The following is a 21,269-nucleotide window of genomic DNA, read 5'->3' on the forward strand; positions in this document are numbered from 1 at the left end:
TATTAGTGCTTTCTTTCTTTCTTTCTGTCTTTCTTTTTCTTTCTGTTTTTGTTTGTTTCTTTCTGTCTTTGTTTTTTCTTTGTTTCTTTCTGTTTCTTTGTCTTTGTTTTTCTTTCTTTTTCTTTCTGCCTTTGTTTGTTTCTTTCTGTCTTTGTTTTTTCTTTCTTTCTCATTGTCTTTCATTTTTTTTATTTGACTTTTTCTTACCGTGTTTCTTTCATTATGTTTCTTTCTTTCTGTTTTTCTATCTTTCGTTCTGTCAGTTTCTTTGTCTTTCTTTCTTTTTTTCTGTACTTGTTTCTTTCTGTCTTTGTTTGTTTCTTTGGTTTTATTCTTTCTTTATCTTTTGTTTTGTTTTTATTTGATTTTTTTCTGTCTTTGTTTGTGTCTTTCATTCATTATGTTTCTTTCTTTATTTATTTATTCATATATTTCATGTCTTTATTTCATTATTTTTCTTTCTTGAAAAATGCCCACTCAGAGGTCAAGATTTTTCTTCTTGTCAGAGAGCAGCTGTGTGGGAGCACGTGAAGATGAACTACACTACCCATAATCCCACAGCACGGATAAGAAGAATCCTGCCATGGCTTTAACCATCCGACGCCGGCTCCGAGGTCGCAGGATCCCCATGGAGACGGAGTGCGGGAGAACAATGTCGTCCCGCTCGGACAGGTACACGACGCTTTCAGTATTTTCTACCCGTGTTTGAAATATTTTTACCGAAATTATTCACAAGAGTTTTCATTTTCATTCAGTCTGCAGCAGCAGCAGCGTGTTGATCCGCTCATGTAACCACACTGACTCCCCCTCTTCCTCCTCCTCCGCCTCCACACAGCAGAAACATCAGTTTTTCCTCTCTAATATTAATGTTTTAATTTTAAAACGCTCTCCGTTAGTTTATTATAACGAATTGTTAAATATAGTGACATAATTTGGGCTGTGGCTTCATGAAATGCGCTGAGAGCGTGAAGCTCCTCTGAAGTAGGTGAGCTGCATGTTGACATCAGTAGTGCGTCACAGGATCACTAATGAGAAACCACTAGAACATCCCTAAAAAATACTTAAAATAACCCTTAAAGTGTATTTATAGAAGATAGCTTTACACACATGTTGACCAACATAATTAAGCAGATAAAAATAGATAAATATAACATAATGTAAGATAAAGTAGGCTAATTCTAAAATGTTTTGTATCTAAAAGAATGTAAATCCCCTAAACTGTTATACACAAATTGATTTTTTTTATCCCCATTTAAATTTTTTGCAAATATTTTGGTGTGGACCGATATTGGTTTTTCAGGGCCAATATCGACACTTATTATTAGTAGTTAATGAGACCTATAACCGATATTTGGTACTGATATGCGTTTACAATAGAAATGAAAATCTTTCTGTTGATATTTAGAATTTGATATAAAACAAAATCCAGCACAAAATGTAATTTAAATGCCTATAGTCAAATATTCAACATCAAATACAGCAAGTTTCTGACAACTTTTTTTTTTATTGAGACAATTGTGACAATACTACACCATAAATTTTCATTATAGGCCTAAATAAAAAGCCCTAAATTCAAATTTTCACTCAAGTTAAAGTAAAATTTGTTACAGAACGTACAAAAAATATTGATAAGTATATACTTGATTGATAAGTAAAAAGGGCTCCTGTCACTTTGATATCACTGGATCATTGTAGACACTTATATACTTTTGGATAGTTCAATCTATAGTAATGTATCATATTTTGCAAACGTTGAATTTGCAAAGTAATCAGTATATGTAATCTCGCTCTGTTTCTTCATACTGTAATTTTACTATTTTTTTTCCTGGTTCATTTTTTCATGTGACATCTTTTGCATGTCCTGGAAGAGGGACTCGTCCATTCTGGGCTCTTAAATAATATTTATTTAATATTTGGGCTATTTACAATATAAATAAAATACTTTCTTTGTTAAACTAGAAGAAAAAAATAAGTAACAGCTGATTAAAACAAGCTAGGAAAATGTCTTAAATGCTGCTTGAAGACTGCTGCTTATTGGCCTGAAACAATAAGTTGATTAACAGATAAGTCTATCCACAGATAAATAATGACAAAAAAACATGGAAAGAGGGGATCAAACAACTTAACCAAAAATGGCCCAATAGTTATCAAGAAATTAGTAAAAAGTTGCAAGACAATAACCTGAAAATACGCACAAAAAGTAAAGTAAAAAAACAAAAAAACAAATTAAAAACAATACAAGAAAATGACCTTAATAACTTTTCATTCTAATTCTGAGATAATTTCCTTGTCACCTTTTACAAATTACTTTTTGCAGTTTGCAAGACATTTCTTGACAGGTTGCTCATTGTATTTTTTTCTGTGTTTTTGAAAGAAATATAACCAATTTTTTCAGGTTTCAGGGGTTTAAATGCCAGTTAAAGGCATCTCAATGCAGCACAAGAAAATTGATGTCAATCCAGCTGTTAACACTAAGTGTCTTTGAGTTTTGGACTGTTGGTCAGACAAAGTGAGACATCTGAGGACGTCCTCTTGTGATGGACTTATTTCACTGTTTTCTCAGTTATGTCACGTTGCATTAAGACATCTGGCTTGTCAGCACATTTCAGTGTGGTGGTTTGTTTAGTGTTTCTGTGGGTCTGACGAGTTATCTAAGTGAAAGGATCAGCAGGAGAAGCTCGTCTCGTCCTGCTCTTGCTTACAGGTTCCTCTATTAATACCAGCCAAGCAGTTCTTTGCTGTCAGTGTCACAGTGATCCTCTTAGTGTCTCTCACACCCACAGAGAGAGAAAGGAGGACACATGGACATCAGCAGCACTGAGACATAAGAGGTCTGATTTTTCATGTGATCGTTTCGCCTCCAAAGACACAGATATGTGATTAAGAAGCAGTAAGAACAGACTAGAAACTAATAATTTAAAAACGTTTACAACTTTCAGTCAGTGTTACCACGGTAACAGGCAAGCTGGAGGGTAGGAAGTTGTCGTCCGAGGCGGACATGACTCTGCTGGACTGCACAGGAGCCAGAATCTCTGGCTGCTGGTCCCTGAGGTCTGACCGCAGGTAAGATCTGACTGTGTTGTTGTTTTTTCTCAGCACTGAAAGGATGCAAGGTTTCCCCCTCACACTGCTCACACACTCTCTGTGGATGTGTGTGTGTGAGCTATAAATATAATCTCTGTAACGGGGTTGTTGAGAGGTCGGAGGAAGTGCAGGATGTAGGTTAGTTTGCAGGGATTTTCGTGTGTTTTGTTTGTGCTCAGTCACAGCAGGGTTGCCTGTGGTGCATATACAGTATGCAGTCGTGCATCACATACAGTCAGAAGCGAACAGTCACTAATTAATTTGTTATCTAATTACTGCCTGTGGGATTGCAGGAGCGCCTAAATGTGGCATCAGATTGTGACGCAACTGCTTGAGTTGCATCACAATCTGAGAGGTTTTTTTTTTCTATAGTAAATTGTTGTGTGAGAGTCTAATCCTAATTACGGTAATTTAAACTGCGGTTTGTCAGAGTGTCAAAGAGGTGATGAACACAAACCAGGCAATGGTGGAGGAAGTCCCACAACACTGGCTCATACCTACAAGTTGTAATAATAATGTAAAGAAAACATTTTAATCTAATGTTCAAAGAACCTTTTAAGGATGTCTGTCAATCCTAATATTGCTACTATAACGTTGAATGCTAACTAAGATGTAACGTTATAACTGCAACATTCTGAGGATATTTTGGTGGTGCTGATCATAGAATTATTTTTATAAAACGTTCCCACAATGTTACATGAGAACAAAGGATAAACATTTTCAAAGCATTCAGAAAATGTTTTCAGGATGTTAATGAGGCCTGAGATTACACGTTTTATGAAACGTTCCTGTATCGTGATATGTTAAAAATCAACATTTCTGCGATGTTTATTGAGAATGTTACAAGAACAATAAAACTTGCTGCTGAAAACATAACTAAAACATTACATTGTACCATTCTCAGAATGTTTTTACAACCAAAATTTGCTAGCTGGGTATTCAGATTCAAAGTACCAATACCACACTGTAAAAATACAAAGGTACTGCATGAAGATGGGAAGGAATTCCAGTTTCCAGTCCTGATTGTGCCACCAAAAACAAGTATTTTAAGCCAAAACATCTTTTCCTAACCTTAACCAAGTAGGTTTTGTGCCCAAATATATCCATGTATTAACCACAGTGTTTGTGAAATGTAAAATTTCAACATAGTTGCGTTATAATAGCGTACAGATAAAAAAGTACAGTGCCAACATTTATTCTGTGGATTGGGTTGGAATGACTCGCAGTAAAAACAAAAGTCCTTTTTTATTTAGAATAACTTTTGTTTTGACAAAATTTAAGACATTTATTTCATAAAAATTCACCAGAATTCAGAAGATAAAGTGGATGATGCTCAAACTTTTCTGGCAGCGTACCCCCAAATCCTCCATTTCATATATGCCCTTTCAAAGTGTTGAAACCTTTGCGCTTGCATTACTCTTCTATAGTATAACAGTTGAATCTCATGGACAAAACATGTTAGTGTTTTATCAGACTATCGTAAAAGATATACGACGAAAGACATCTTGCAACATACAAGTACAAGACTTGTAATACGTGACTTTTACGTCTTATAATTACACTGTTGTGGGAGTAGCAGCTCTCTGATCCTCTCTGACTGTGTGTACACTGTGTGTGTTCAGGCTGTAACCTGCCCTGCTGTGTGTTATTTTGCAGTGGGAGCGGGGAGGACTCGTTGGACCGGCTCCTGCCCCCCACCGGGGCCCCTCGCAGGAAAAGCACTACCTCACTGAGTAAAACTGAGCCTCCTCTGCTCCGCACGGGCACACGCACCATCTACACCGCCGGCCGCCCTCCCTGGTATGACGAGCACGGAGCGCAGTCAAAAGAGGCCTTTGTCATCGGTACGACGCTCGCCGATGATGTTTTCACTCCTTTCCTCCTTCACCACCTTCGTGCCAAAATTGTGGTTTTGAGCTGCAGAACCTGTCCTTTTCTGTCCTCTCATACCCATAAACACTTTACTGCTATCACACATGCATACCGCCAGACAACATTAGACACACTCTGAAAAACACACATAATGGCTCATTGAAATGCTGTGTCGCTCTGCAGGGTTGTGTGGGGGCAGCGCCTCAGGGAAGACCACCGTGGCCAATAAGATCATCGAGGCTCTGGATGTGCCGTGGGTTGTGCTGTTGTCTATGGATTCTTTCTACAAGGTGAGAGACTCTCACATTTCAGTCTGTTTCTGTTTTATTTTATTCGGCTGTCACCAATTATCTGTTGGTTCACTGTTGGAAGAAATGATCATCTTTGGGAAGAAATGTTTTGTTATTACCTCGGACAAGGAGGTTATTTTTTCAGTTTGGTTTGTTTATTTGTCAGCAGGATTACAAAAAAGACAACTAATGGACAGATTTTTTTATCAGACTTGGTGGAAAGGTGAAGCATGGGCCAATGAAGAACCTCATTAAATTTTAGAGAAAATCTGAAACACTGGGCAGAAACTCTAATTATTTTTCACTTTCATTAAACAATAACTTTGGTACTTTTCAACATTGACCCTGTTTTCACATTTTTGGGTCTTAATGACAACTGGAGACAACAATTTTTGTTCAGTGTTGAGTAAGAGCCTTGCGACACAGGCTGCAGTGTAATGTTAATGAGCAGGTGCACACCGTCCCTTAAAAGCGCTCATTTTAGCCACTGACAGGCTCACAGTGTTATTCTAGGTGTCTGGCAGCCTATGCAAAGGATTTCCACAGAGATAAACCTTTTTGTTGAAGAGTAACATATTTTTTATTTAACCAGAAACAGCCCCGAAATCACAATTGGCAAATCCACCAGACTCCATTTAAATTAATAGTGATTTAATCATCATAAAACACACTTCATTCAAAGTTTACAGAAACAAAATAAAATTCACAAACATCATTGTGGTTCTTCTTTTTACTGTTCCAGCAATCACCAGCTCTGGTTTGGGTGAAATAAACCCCTTAATCACCCGTATTTATGAGAGAATATGTTGGCTCAATACACACTAAAATAACAGTTTATTTAAATGAAGTCTGGTGGGTTTGGAGGTTATGATGTCAGGGCGGTTTCTGATTAAATAAAAAAAATTCCTTAACAAAAAGGCTCTGTTTCTGTAGGAACTCTGTCTATAAGTTGTTGAATACTTATAATAGCCTGAGTCTGTCAGTGGCAAAAACAAACACTTTTAGTGGATGTAAATTGACACTGCAGCCTGTTTTGCAACTGCCGGCTGCAGTGCTCTCACTTCATATCGATCATTTTCAAAAAATGTTGTTCCCATGACTCACTGAGATACAAAAGCATGAAAAAACAGTTGAAAAACACCAAAGTTACCCTTTAGCATTGTGAGATAGAGCATTTGGCCGTGGAGGAATAAACACCATACATCTTATCACCCAGTAGATGGTGGTAAAGCTCAGTAGTGACTAAACATAGTCGATTGTAGAAATTCGGTGACTCCGTATCACAATCCACAATCACAGGAACCAGTGATCCTCTGTGGCTGCTCACACGTGTAGCTGCTCAAACTCTACACCGAAAATAGTCGTTATTGAGCTCTCAAGGACGGACGATGATCTCTGAACCAGTGAAGCTGTAATATAACAAAGGACACTGTCGACCTTGATGGACGTCTGCGCTCTCTGAGCGTCCTTCTAGTTTTATATGAATTGAAATTCACCTTCAGTCACAACCTCAAAGCGCTCTTTATAACACTCTGCTGTCACATTTTGATTTAATAACCTGTCGTAGATTACAGCCTGTGAATAACAATGTACAAATTTTGTTCATACAATGAAAAACTCTCTATGCGCCTGCAGATCAGTATAAAGAGGGAAAAAATGTACATAGGAGTACCAAAATATAAATTAAACTGAAGGCACTGTCATTACCTCTATACTCTGTAATTATCGCTGTGTGTTACAAAAGACAAAACTTTCACTTAGTGTAAAAAAAACCCACGTAATTATACATTTTTAGTGTTTCTTCTGATATACTGATTTTTCCCTTAGCGCACAGCTGAGAAGGGGAAATCTTGCCGCACTATTCTTTGTGCTGCATCTGTCTCGATGACATAAAAGCCTCAGTTGAACTTCAACTTAAATTTTATTGTCCACAAGGGGATTTTTTTTCTCCTCCTCTCACAGCTCAGTAAAACACAGAACACCAGCTTGAACATAAAACTTAATATATACAATAAAACATATCACAAAAATATTTAAAGCCAAAATGCTAAATACCTCCCACTCGTGAGCTCACATAAAACGATGTACAATGATATCGTAACACAGACTGAGGGTACATCAGACATTGGAATACTGCCCAATAATCTATAATTTAGGAGCATCATCAAATGTTGCAAAAAATGATCATCAGCTGACTCGTCCTGATCCTTGATGGCATGTGAAATAAAAATTCAAGCACATATAAACACTTCAAGGTAATAATAATTATTTTTTATAAGCCCCACAATGGGGAAATTTGCATTATTGGGATGTCAAAGCAAGGTATGTATGAGATAAATAAAGAAAAAGAACAATTTAAGAAGTGAAAACAAGATGCAAAAGTCAACAGTTAAAAAAATATTTACCCCAAATGCACATGGAAAATGACTGCACATTGTGATAAATAGCTTTAAACAGATTCATTCAAAGGTTGTGAGAAAAAGGAGGAAAAGCAAAGAACATTATGGACATAGATGTTCGGTGGAAAGATATTCCTGCTTTTGTCCTTAAAGAAACACTCTGATATTTTTCTTTATGGGCTTTTTCTGCTTACTTGTAGAGTTTGATAACAAATTGATACTAGTCCAGATGACTGGTGGATGAAGTAGTTACAGCATGTTAAAGTACAGCTTTTTATTTGCATTTTGTTATATATATACCACCGAACATCTATGTCCATAATGTTCTATATATATATACACACACACATTAAAAGGTATTTCACTGCTAAAAGGATGGACTTTCACAAAACTGTGCTGTCTATGCAGTAGGAAGATGCCAGTACTTTGGAATTTAGTGCTACATGACCAGAGAAAACAGAGAAAACAGGCTGTGGCGTTCACTTTTGCTCAAGAGGTAAAAAACCCTCCAACTACCAGAATTTACTGCGCTGCACCAGATGCACCAGACCCATAAACACTCCCTCTGGTGGGTGACGTGATGCAAGCTTCTCGGTTTGGACACAGGAAACAGAACAGCAGCCAGCTGGGAATAAACGATCTCAAATACAGTTTAAAACAGTGAGCCGGTGAAACGCAGTAACAGAATCTTGGTTTGTATTTGATCACTTAGATTTACTGTTTGATATCAGTACTTTCAGCCTCTGCTTTAAAAATACAGGAAACAGTATGATGCTCACAAAGTCACGTTTGACAGCAAAAACGTGCACTGAGGACATTTTAAGGCGAGAAACAGGCAACACAGGAACTGAATCTTGTTTATATTTGATCAGCACTGACTAGTTTTACCGTTTGACTGGAGTTTGGTCTGAGTTTGAGAGTTTTTTGGGTCTCTCTGGATTTGCTTCTATTCTTTTTGTGTCTCTGGTGGCAAAAATGCAAAAATACAATCTGTAGTTCGAGCAACAGCCCAGATCTGAGCTGAGAGACGAGCAGGAAGATTTGGGCGTAAGATGAAGGAAAGTTTACCACAGGTCATTTACACAAACTACATGCATTGTTATGATGCAAAGTCAAAAATCAGCAAAGTATCCATTTTTTTCTATTCAGCAGATCATGATACAGAACATAAATGGAGACGGACGAAGAAGTAAGAACGTCATACAATTTGGAGGAGATAAAGTTTCTGTGTAAAAGCTCTGTGAGATATTTCAGGATGGGACTTGAGAGAGAAATAGATGGTCATTTATTATAAATCTGTCCATAAAGGTCTTTACATATTTCACCTCATAGTTGCTCCACAGCCTAATGAACACACTTTTCCAAAGGCGACGAAAGAAAGTAATATTTCCAAACCTAAATGTCATCAACTATATGAAAAAACTTTCCCTTTAATTAGTGAGCTTTTCAGGTGCTGGCAGGCAGATTTTTTTAAATCTCTGGACAGAGTGACACTAGCGTCTCCCCCGCTTTCAGTCATTATGTGAAGCTTAACTCCCAGCTTTAAAAAAATGAGAATATATATCAATATTCTCATCAAACTGAATGTTTAAACTATTCCTTCAAAATCTCCAAACACGCTTCATCAGCAAACACCCTGTGAATGTTCACCCGCTGTGTTACAGGTTTTATCCCCAGAGGAGCAGACTTTGGCGGCAAATAACGACTACAACTTTGATCACCCGGGGGCGTTTGACTTCGAGCTGCTGGTCGCCACCCTGCGAAAGCTGAAGCAGGGCAAGAGCGTGAAGATCCCGGTGTACGATTTCACCACACACAGACGGCAGAAAGACTGGGTGAGGTGTCACACTGACGATATCCTCGGTGACTTTTAACTGTTTAAAGATTAAATATGTATCCTGTAATTCTGGAAAGAAGAAAGAAACAATGAAGCATCAGTTTTCTTCAGATAGATTTTTCAAAGCTGAAAATATATTTATGGAGTTCAATAAAATATTATTTTAAAAAGATGTTTCCCCAAAGTGACACCCTGCAGCTTTAATCTTAAAAAAGCTGAATTGACTGCTTTGAAGACTGTTGGTTTTCTCTCCTCTTTGTGCAGAAAAATGTGTACGGCGCCAGTGTAATCATATTTGAAGGCATTATGTCGTTTGCGGACAAAGAGCTTCTTCAGGTGAGGCAATATGTTTCCTTTTTGAAGAATTTTTGAGTGAAGTAAAACAATCAGCAGCAGCTTTTTGTTGTTTGAGCAGCTGCTTTTGCTGAAGTGAACATTATTGAACCATTTGAGGCGTGTTTGCTCTCTCCACCTGCAGCTCCTGGATATGAAAATCTTTGTGGACACAGACTCAGACATTCGGCTGGTCCGCCGGCTGCGCAGGGACATCACAGAGCGCGGACGAGACATTGAAGGCGTCATCAAGCAATACAACAAGTTTGTGAAGCCGGCCTTTGAGCAGTACATCGAGCCGACCATGAGGCTGGCTGATATCGTTGTGCCGAGAGGTGAGACACTCAGACTTCCTCACTGCTGGAGAAAAGCTCAACCACGACATTTTAACACGTTATTGACCACAGAGAACATGACAACGTGTTTTTCACTCAAAGGTGGTGGGAATATGGTGGCCATTGATCTGATAGTGCAGCACGTTCACAGCCAGCTGGAGGAGGTGAGTAACCACAACAGATTGTTCAGGAGGGTGGCGCCACCGTGTGTCTGAACGCGGTAACGCGCAGACAGAAAGAGACACTCCCGAGTGCTCGTGCACTGGCTCTCTGCTGTCTTTTTCCAAATATTAGGCCTGAAAAGTCAGTAAATAGTCCTATATTTGAATTTGTGAGGTCTTAACCCTTTAACAGGCATTGTAACCACGCGGTTAACATTTTTTCTGATCAAATGGCAAAATCCAATTTCATTTTATACAGATGTTTATAGATGATAACAATGACAATTGGTTTTTTTTTACTGTGCATTTAACACAGATTTTTTGCAATATTAATTTTTAATTGTATCTATATCAATGACAATTTGTTTTTTACCACATATTTTATGCAGATCTTTCTCACTAGAATCATTTTTATTTGTATCTATTTAATTTTGTAAGTTTATTGTATGTATGAAGTTACTTTTATTTTTAGATCTATATGACATTACATTGACTTTTGCATTTTTTACAATGTATTATACATGGAAAAAAAATCTCATAAATTGATGCATTTTCTTAACATATTCTATGGTCTATAATGTACATTTTTTTGCAAATGCATCTCTTAGTGTGACTGTTAAAGGGTTAATTGTCTATTTAAATTTGTCTATTTTAATTTGTCTATTTTAATTAATCTAATTTAGTTTGTATTTTATTTAATCTTTTAATCAATTCTTTTATTGTGCACCGATCATGATTAATTCTATCATTAGTGCCGTTATTTCTGTGTTTACTGCTAATATTCTTCATTTACTGTTATTGTTATGGGTTGTTATTTTTGTTTTGTAATTGTGTCTCTCTTTTGTCAGTTTGGTATTATTTTTTGGCTCTTATTGTTATGTTACCTCTGAAAGAAACTCTCACTTCTGCTTTGCCTTGTTTGTCAAAACACCTTGTAAACTCTATTTTTGAAGGTGCTATATAAAACACGTTATAAAGTTATTATTATAAACATTTAATCTAAATTTAAAAATGTCTAAATTAGTTTGCGTAAAAAATCACATTTCTTATGTTATAAATCTTTAAACTACCTCTGATCCTAATACTTGTCCGAGGTAATACTGCACCTTATACTTGCACTTACCTGTTGGCAAAATGCAGATTAACCAAACTCACTCTAATAACCATTTTCCTACATTAAACCTGCCTCTGCACGGGAACACATATTTATGACTTAGCTGTATGTGGAAAAAGATAATATATAAGTGGGTCTTGTCCACAATGGTTAAAAAACATTAAAATTCAAGTGTCTGATAACTGCAGACAACATGTTTGTACAATAACCTGCTTGGTGCTGAAATTAAATCAGAACTTCTTAATTACAATTAATTACAATTAATTAATCAATTAATTAATTTTCTGATTTTCACTTTGGAAAAAAGATTTAAAGGAAAAGTCTGGTGGTTATTTTATATTCTGCTTATTGTCAACAAATCCCATAAAAAGACCAAAACCAGCTGATTTCTTTGTACCATAAATCTCCATTGCTGAAGCTGATGAAATATTATAAAACACAGTGTAGTGGCTGTTTGTAGACAAAAAAATCAAACTAAAATCAAACAATCAAAGGGCCACTGAAAATACTAATTATGTGGACAGCAAATATGCTAAACAAAACAATAATACTAAACTAAACATACTAAACAAATAATTAACAAAAGAGAACAGTATCAAAACTAATGTAAACATCCAGAATAATCAAAACATTACTGATGTTAAGAAAACAACATTACTGACAAATAGCTTTAACACGCTATAAACACAAATATTGCTCTTATTAGTATTATTATTGTATTGTTAAAATGTGCTAAAAAAATGTCCAAAAAACACTTATACCCACATTTAATTAATTTTACCAAGTTTTATATTAAAAACACGAATAAATATACTTTTTGTTTGCATTACAGTGTTTCACCTTAAAGCGCTCCACAGGGTGGATTAGGGGAGAACAGGGACAGTTGTAACAATTTTTGGTTTTGATGTCATCACTCTAAACACCCCAAACTATTTGGGTACAATTTTTATATAAATAACTTTTGCCTGTGTTCTACTTGTTAACAGCCATCAGTTGTAACAACAAGCAGCATTAGAGTCACAATATTGATTGAAACACTAGATGTCAAATGTGACATCTGCCCCCACAGAGGAATTATTAAAAACATCTACAGCTGTGTACAAATGATTGCCTGAAGCCCTTTTCCCTGCACAAAAAAAAGTCATGCACTTGATCACCGCTGCTAGAAAAAAATCCAACATGAAACGCTGCATAAACATTAAAATAAAAGTTAGCCTGTCTTTGTGTCACTGCGGATAAGGACGAGGGACGAGTAGCATCACTGGATCGCCTGCTGTGTGGACACTCTGCTGCGTCTGTGTCTGGCAGACTGTCGCTCACTTCAGTTGATGTTTGACGGTATTTTTCTGTGAGCTGTGATCAAACACAGTTTTAGTGATAATTAAAATTTAAAACGGTAATACTAAGTGCCTGGAATTTTATCACAGTTTATCGTAAAACCAGTAACCGTTTCATGCTTAATCTAAATCCTTTCAAATTCCCTGCAGACTCTTTTTCTTTTTTTAGGAAATAAATCTTTTTTTGTAACTATGTTTATTAAATTGACTTCAAAGCATGCAAGAGACAGTACAGATATTAATTGCAAAACAGAAGTCTGATTCTCGTTAACTTTGATAAAGTGTCTCCACGTGTTTTAGCTCAGTCCACTATGTTCAGTCAGTGTGTGTGGCTGAGTTATCAGGTGTTTGTCACCAGTTAATTTACTTTGCAGACGATTGTCGTGTCAGAAAAACTATCTGAGAGAGACTGTGAATCAAAGATTAAACAAGGGATTCATTAACAGCTCAGCTTAACAAATCGGCACAAGATGAACACAAAAAATTAAATTTATCTTGAGTTCTACTCCCTCCTGCTGTAATAAACCGAAGCTGCAGCAGAGGGTAGTCCTGAACTTACTTACTTTTGTTTGCAATAAGTTTGAGTGAGCTTCAGTGCCCAGCTGTTTTAGGAAATAATTTAGCCTTTAAAAAAGAAAAACGAGACTACACATATGTTACTAGCTTGTAAAGATTTACATTTTGAGCAGCAGTGAGTTATCTCAGGGCTTCTCACTGTCTCTTGTCTTTCTCTTACCCTCTCTTCATGCAGCGTGAGCTCAGTGTCAGGTATGCTGATGTGCATTTTGATTTTACCTGTGACGTTTTGTTTTTGGAGATTTTGTATCAGTGCCGTGCACAGACGGAGCTCTCTGCGTGTCTGTCGTTCTGCGTTTAGTGATCGTAATGATAACTCTCTGCTGTCTGAGTGCAGCACAATAACACTGTAAAACCGTCTGATCTGAAATACCTTTCCTCGGTCTCAGGGCGCTCCTGGCCTCCGCGCAGCAGACTCAGCCGCTGCCTCAGACGCTCAGCGTGCTGGAGAGCACGCCGCAGGTCAAATGCCTGCACACCATCATCAGGTATCGACCGGTGCTCAATTAATACGACCGTGAGTCCTCGTAGCAGAGTGTACAATAAAAGCTTTTCTCTCTCTGTGATGCAGGAATAAAGAAACCAGTCGAGACGAGTTTATCTTCTACTCAAAGAGATTAATGCGGCTTCTCATAGAACATGCACTGACGTTTCTGCCATCTCAGGTGAGTCCACTGTAGAGAGAATATTAAAGAGACAAGAATCAGTATTTTTATATTAAAAATGAATTGCATGACAACTTTTATGTGAAAGTGGTGATGATGAATCCACAGGGAATTTCCCCACGACTCAGGTCTCTGTATTCTCCTGTCTTTGAGGTTCCTGTTTTGGTTTTATGGCCCCTGTACTTTTAATATTTCTATTACTATCACTGCTCTTATGTTGGTCTTTGTACATACCACTTTCCAGACAGGCATCAGCTTTAGTTTCTGACGAGACAATTTAAAAAAAAACAACTTGCAGAGACATGAAACTTGTTTGAGATAATTGCAATAATCGCACCCCGACTGTTTTTATAATTACGGGTTTGTCACAGTGTTTGTCGCATGACAACGAAGCTGAGATTGTTTTGAAAACTTCAAACTCCAGCTCACCACATCAAGAGTCAACCTCACAACATCCTCGTGTTATCTTTTTCCGTTTCTGTGTTTGCTGATTTCGTGCATTCAACTCACACACGTTAGTTGTCAAAGTTTGATCGTACCGACAACAAAGAGTTTTCAAAACGGTTACAGCTCAACAACGCACCTGACAGGAGTTAAAGGTGGCTGAACGCTCGCTGTGATGTGGTTTCTAAAGCAGAGTTCAAGTCTCTGCCTGTTTATTTCCAAAACCACCAGGTATCATAAACATTTTTGGAAATTGCTGGTATTTAAGTTGGTAGCAATAGTTGTTAAGGTGGTAACGTTACAATTGGGCACACACTGACCATTGAAAAGTAGTAATTTACTCATTTGTTCCTCATTAGCTCTTAAGTAACTGCTCGTTTTTTGTGTACTTTATTTAAAAGCATTACAGGTAAGTTTTATAAAAATAACTGACATTTTTGCACAAACTCTCACTACGTCCACACAGCGGTAGAGAGACAGATAGTGGGGAAAGAAAATCATATTCCTCGTGCTTCTGATGACATTTGCAAGAATCCATCGCACTTAAACAAAAACAGTCAAGGCGAGAAGCCTCTAACATAGGCAATAAATTGTCATCTTGCTCGCTTATAAATTCTGTGAAATAAAATAATAATAATAACTTTATTTATATAGCACCTTTAAAAACACAGTTTACAAAGTGCTTTGACACACAAGGCAAAGCCGACGCTGTGAACCGCAGAAATAATAAAGCAATGTAGTCAATAATGCCGACAAAGGGCAGACAAGAGTGAAGGCAGAATAAAGTAGGGAATTTGAGGCGGAGACATAATAGATAAATACAGTCACAAAAAGGCAGTAGACGCAGAACACTGATAATAATATTATTTAATAAGTAGGATTAAGGCGGAATATTAATAAAGTAAAAAGATAAAAAAGACAAAATAAAATTTTGAATAAATTTATCAAATAAAAGGTGAGTTAAAAGACGCATTAAAAAACAACTTAAAAGAAGAATTTAAATGATGTTATTGGTACATTTTCCATTTTCTTCCGTTCCATGTCTGTCTCCCGACTCACTGCCAGCCAGACAGCATCTCTCATCGGGGGGGAATTTGTATTTTTCATCTGCAATATCTCACAATATCAGCCAGTTAAACAAAGCAACAATTGTTGATATCCAGGACTAAGAATAAAGCCAATGCAGCAGTGCCCAAAAACGCTGATCCTCTAATGGCCACTTGAGACGGGCTCCAGGAAACCAATATGGTGACCACTAAAATGCCGAACTCGAGGCTTCAAAAGGGGAGTTCAGAAACCATTTTTTACACACTTCATTGGCAACAATCAATATCTCCTTTAAACAAACTTCTTTGACTTTAAAGGGTCAAAGTTCACCAAAATTGAACTCCACGCTATGAATTTGCTTTGCCCCTGAAAGCTGATGTTTTATTCGCTCCTCTGCTCACATCGAATGGAAGTGAATTTCGTTCATTTGTGATCAGTCCATATTACTGTGTGATGTAGTGACAGTTTCAGCAAATATGACAAGAAATATTTATGTAAAAGTTACCAGCTGTAGCCATTTAAGGTTAATGTGCTAAAGCAAACAAACTGGCCTTTTTGAGGCAATAAAACGGTTCATATAGTACAGAAATGCCTCATGGATTCACAAGGCGAAGTTCTTTATAAACCTACAAAAACAGATACATGGATATATTGACTCTTTTATTGTATCTGCATCAATGGGAGTTGTTGTGTTTGTGTAATGAAAAAAGATTTCTTTGTATCTTCAAACAGCCGTGTGTAGTTCAGACTCCTCAGGGTCACGAGTACGAGGGCCGCAGGTACAACGGCAAAGGGGTGAGTGATGTGTTAAAAGCTCTTGTTAACTTGTGAGCGTGTCCGCGGGGTTTCTGTCATCACAACCTGCTCCGCTGCCTCGTCTCCACAGATCACCGGTGTGTCGGTCCTGCGGGCGGGAGAGACCATGGAGCCCGCCCTGAGGGCCGTGTGCAAGGACGTCCGCATCGGCAAGATCCTCATCCAGACCAACCTCGACTCAGGAGAACCAGAGGTAAATAAAATGAGTCGTTTCGGTACCAAACGCTCCTCACATTAATATCTTTGACACGTGCTTCGTCTTTCCAAACTTTAACGGTGTCACAGAAATCTCATCAAATCATCATCAAATGGTTTGATTGTTTTTTTTCTCTTTCTTCCACATGATGTGTGTCTCCGTGGTAACTACCCTTCCTGCTTCTGTAACCATGGTAACCTGTCTCCTCCTCTCTGGCCTCGCCAGCTGCATTACCTGCGTCTGCCCAAAGACATCAGCGAAGATCATGTCATCCTAATGGACAGCACGGTCTCCACCGGCGCCGCTGCCATGATGGCAGTACGAGTGCTGTTGGTGGGTGGATATTAACATCATTATTCTTCAGTCAGACAACAGCAGGACCCCCGCTCCTCTTGGTCGGTCACGTGTTTTATCACTAGTCTGTGCGGTTATTGATTGGAAGTTTATTTTTGTCTCGGTGAGATTAAATTAGCGTTATTTCTGTGAAGAGAAATGTCAGATATTTCCTTCCCTTGCTCTCCACGTTTCTCCCTGATGACGATCGGGCGTTGACAGTTGTTGCTGTGATGTGTGTGGCTGAGCAGGATCACGAGGTGCAGGAGGAAAAAATCGTGTTGGTGTCGCTGTTGATGGCGGAGCTCGGGGTGCACTCTGTGGCCTACGCCTTCCCGAAGGTCAAAATCATCACCACCGCTGTGGACAAGAGTCTGGACGATTTGTTGCATGTAATTCCGGGTATCGGTAAGATATCACACACACACGCTCCCTCTTTTTGTAACTTTAAAGTCACGTGTTCAACATTTTGTCCAAAGCAGAACTTATTTTAGTCTCTCAGTCCCCGAAGAACTGAAATTCGAATCGCAGATGACACGCAAAAACTTCTTTTTCATGTGATGTTTTTAGCACACAACCCCGTCCTCAGTGCGCACGGTTTTACTTTCATGCAGGATTTAAAAATGTCCACGCTCTTTGCGGAAGATAAAAGATAATAAACCTTTGTGTTTCAAGTTGACAGATTTCATTTCATGTCCCAGCAGATTCTAATTTTATGCTCGTGTCACTTCAGATCAGAAGCGAGCAGCAACTAAACTACACAATATGCATAACAGATCGGCCACTCTGTCCTCTGCAAACATAAATAATGACAGACAATTACATAATTAAACAACTGCAAACATTAAGATGAATATTCAGTGTGTTATGTTACACCAGTTAATTAGTCTCTCTGTTTGTGAATCAAACACAGTTTCGTCCTTTTAGAAAACCATCGCTGAGTTATTCAACCTTTGCAGCATTATTTTCTTACCCGCTGATACACAGCAGCTCTGAGTCCACTGTTGTGTGTTTTCAGGGGACTTTGGGGACCGGTACTTTGGGACAGACGGGTCCGACAGCTGGAGTGACGAGGACCAGGATCAGCCGTCGTACTGACACACACATCTGTGAGCCACTGTGAAAGAAAATACAAACACTACTTGAAAACTTCCATTATTGTGCACCCTTCTCTTTAGGCATAAACCAGCAAAAAAACACTTTTTGTGTACTTTACGGGAACTTTTGTACTCTTATACAGCAGAGTCTCTGTCATCACGGTGTATGCAGGAGGGAGATTTTGTTGTATTTAAAACTGAGTGTTCATGTTTTTTTAAAGAGGGGTCACAGAACTAAAACAGTGCCATTATTTTTGAGGTACAATGATGCAATAACAGTGTTATTATTTACTAAGTGATTTTATCCAGATTGCACCGGCTGTTCATTAATCTTGCTCATTAGATAGAAACTTTTACTTGATTGGGTTGCACCATTAAGACTTAACTAGATAGGAATTTATGTATAAAAGGAGAGCAGCTGAATGAGTCCTAAAATGCAGAAATGACTCAGCATTTCAGCACTACTGGTCCCCTCAACTTGAAGTCAGTGGAGTGTTTTTTTTGGTGGGATTTTGGTAAGAAGCCTGAAATAATGTCTGTGGTCAAAACAAGCTGAAGAGACTTTCACGTTTTGTTCTATGACATAAAAACATAAAATCAGTAAAAACCCGACTGTGAGCTTTGAAGCTGTTATGTGTCCTAAAAAAGACAGCTGCTAACAAGTGGCTATAAATGAGACTACAGAATGTCATCACGGCGAACCGCGACGAACACGGTTTTACTGCCTCGTTGCTGTGGCAACATGGAAGTCATGTGACTGTTTGTAGCCTGACATCATTATTTTACTTAACAAAAGTTAATCATAGAGATTTGATTTACATTAGCTGTCGACTGATATTGTTTTTTCAGGACTGCTACCAATACCAATTATTAGTAGTTAATGAGACCGAGAACCAATATTTTGGTTCTCTCTGTCAATATTTATAATTTGAAATATAACAAACTCCAACACAGCACTTTGTTTAAATGCCTTTAGCGAATGTTTAATCAAAACGGAAACTTTCAACATCATATACAACAACTTCCCTGCAACATTTTTATAAAGTCAAGTGAAAATTTAAACAAAAATTAATAATTAAAAATAGCTCCCTGAGGTGTTACACACTGACACTGTGCTTTTTAATTAAATACTTTTACCAGCGATCATTAAAATGAAACACAGATACAGATAATGCCAAATATCGTCCCAAATAATCGGTCAGGCGATAATCTGTTGACCCCTCATTTACACTTAAAAAAATCATAAAAGTGGTGTTCATTTGTGAAGATTATCTTGCTGAAAAAAAGGTGAAACTACCATAAACGTTTGTTTGCCACAATGGAAACAGCCCATAGGCTTTTTGTCGAGGGAACCAGGGTGACGCTAACTCCGAGCCTACAAAAAAACAAAACATCGTCCCTGCGGCACTTTATTGGTTTCAAGCAAACATCTGTAACATCATCGTCCAATCACCACTTCAAACAGGAAGTCACTGCAGCATCGCACGCTGTAATGAGAGTTTACGGCTCTGCTGATTTTAAGAAGCAAATATTTACTGTGTTCACTCAAACAGTTGTTGTAAATGTGCGTTTCGGTCGTACAGTTCATCTGAACTGCTCATATTAGCAGGCTAACATCAGCTTTGTCATTTAGCTCTGCTACAGTTTCACCTGACATTTAGCAGGTTGTTTATCAGCTCATCTCTACATAAGTTGGTATATTGCAACTCATTTTAATTTACTGTTTCCCTAAATCTCCACCCAGTAAAACATGTTATAACATTTTTGCTCTTTTTGTAAAACACACAAAAATGTTTTTTTCTTTTTCTTTTTAACTAAAATACAAAATACCAAAAAAAACCAAAACAATATACCAACATAAATTTTTATTTTTTCATGTATAAATTGAGCAATTTCATTTTTAGGTTTCACTATCTTTTTTGGATCAGTTAAAAGCTTCACAACTTGAAAAATGATTTTAAAAATATATGTTATATATATTTTATCCGGTCTGAGGAGAAGTCTTTGAAGTTTTTTCAGAGAGGCATCAAGTGTCAAACAGCCACGATTGCTTTTTTTTTTGTAAAATCTGACCCCAAAATTGTGTGACTTGATTGTAATCTTAATGCATGAGACGCACAAACTGGTGCTAATTATAACCCAGTTTAGACCGAATTCATGAACAGCTGGTGCAACTGGCTCAAGAATATGCTCTGATATGAATTCATTCATACTCAAATAAAACATGTTTTATATATATTATGTGAGATGAATACACATCTAGAGTAGAGTAGAAATTTTATATGAATCATGTACCACAAATATAAATCTTGTAGGTTTACACGTTCACAATAAAATATGTACATACGTATATAATAAATCTTAAATTCAGGGTAAAAGAAAACATGTTGGAGACTTAATTCAGTTCTCGCAGCCTCTTTCTGCTTCTACTGGAAACATCTCTGCGTGCGGATCAGCTCATCAGAGCGAGGTCACGGAGGGTCACACGCTCACTGCTGAATATTTTCCACGGTCCTCTGACTCTCAGGGTTCAGATGCGGGCCGCTCGGCTCCCCAGTGTGATGCACTTGAAAGCCTGAGGGGGTCAGTAGAGCTCACATTTAGCTTCTCTCAGTGTGATTTATAGTGTGTCCCTGTGAGACATCAGTGTGTCTTCACAGTGCAGGAGAATGCACACAGACTCACCTGAATCGCTGCGTTTAGACAAGTTAAAATAAGATATTTGATGTGAAAACATCCTGTTTGTTTTTTTGATTTTAGTGCTTGATGTGGTGCAGAATTCAGCTCGCTGACAAACATGTGAGATAATGATATTAATGTGATTTCAGGGCTACAAAATGAGCAATAAAAACCCTCCAGTCTCTGCCGTTTTCCCTCCTCCCCATCCGTTTTGTTCACGCAGTTTACCCCAGACAGCCAAAAAAACACACCTCGTGATCTGCTGGTAATAACAATGATTCCCCCGGCCGCTTTATTGTGACCTTATGCTCCGTGTTATCTCTGATCCGGGCGTCTTTTTCACTTGCACCTTCAATGAATCTGGCAAGCCTCATTCATGTATTTATTCAGTCATTCATACTCCTCTCAGTGAGATTAACACATCACATAAGCTGTGAACGTTGTATCATCTTCACACCTACAGCATCTCTCAGCTCCTACACGTTTGTTTTGGGCTGTTTTTTTTTTTTCTCTCTCTCTCTCTTCCCCTGTGCAATAGCTCCTCACCGAGCGGGTGACACTGTGATCACGGATGTCATACGACGCACGCTGTATTCTCCAAGACAGCAGAAGACTCGCTCGCCCATGTGACTACTGCCTCAAGGTTAACCTGTT

The 21,269-nt window shown here is 37.9% G+C and overlaps 1 protein-coding gene across 1 annotated transcript; it reads left to right on the top strand.

The window, feature by feature from the left end:
- The first annotated feature begins 501 nt into the window (after positions 1-501).
- On the top strand, positions 502-18,181 carry uckl1a (uridine-cytidine kinase 1-like 1a). The gene is made up of 15 exons (XM_042491964.1): positions 502-672; positions 4,741-4,928; positions 5,140-5,246; positions 9,310-9,480; positions 9,747-9,818; positions 9,961-10,150; positions 10,253-10,314; positions 13,514-13,530; positions 13,728-13,826; positions 13,910-14,003; positions 16,227-16,289; positions 16,381-16,503; positions 16,732-16,839; positions 17,091-17,247; positions 17,858-18,181. Exons 1-15 carry the CDS (start codon positions 584-586, stop codon positions 17,935-17,937), a joined length of 1,620 nt encoding a protein of 539 aa, XP_042347898.1. The 5' UTR covers positions 502-583; the 3' UTR covers positions 17,938-18,181.
- The last annotated feature ends 3,088 nt before the right edge of the window (positions 18,182-21,269 follow it).

The sequence above is a fragment of the Plectropomus leopardus genome, chromosome 8 (genome assembly GCF_008729295.1).
Source record: "Plectropomus leopardus isolate mb chromosome 8, YSFRI_Pleo_2.0, whole genome shotgun sequence".
Lineage (NCBI taxonomy): Eukaryota > Metazoa > Chordata > Actinopteri > Perciformes > Serranidae > Plectropomus > Plectropomus leopardus.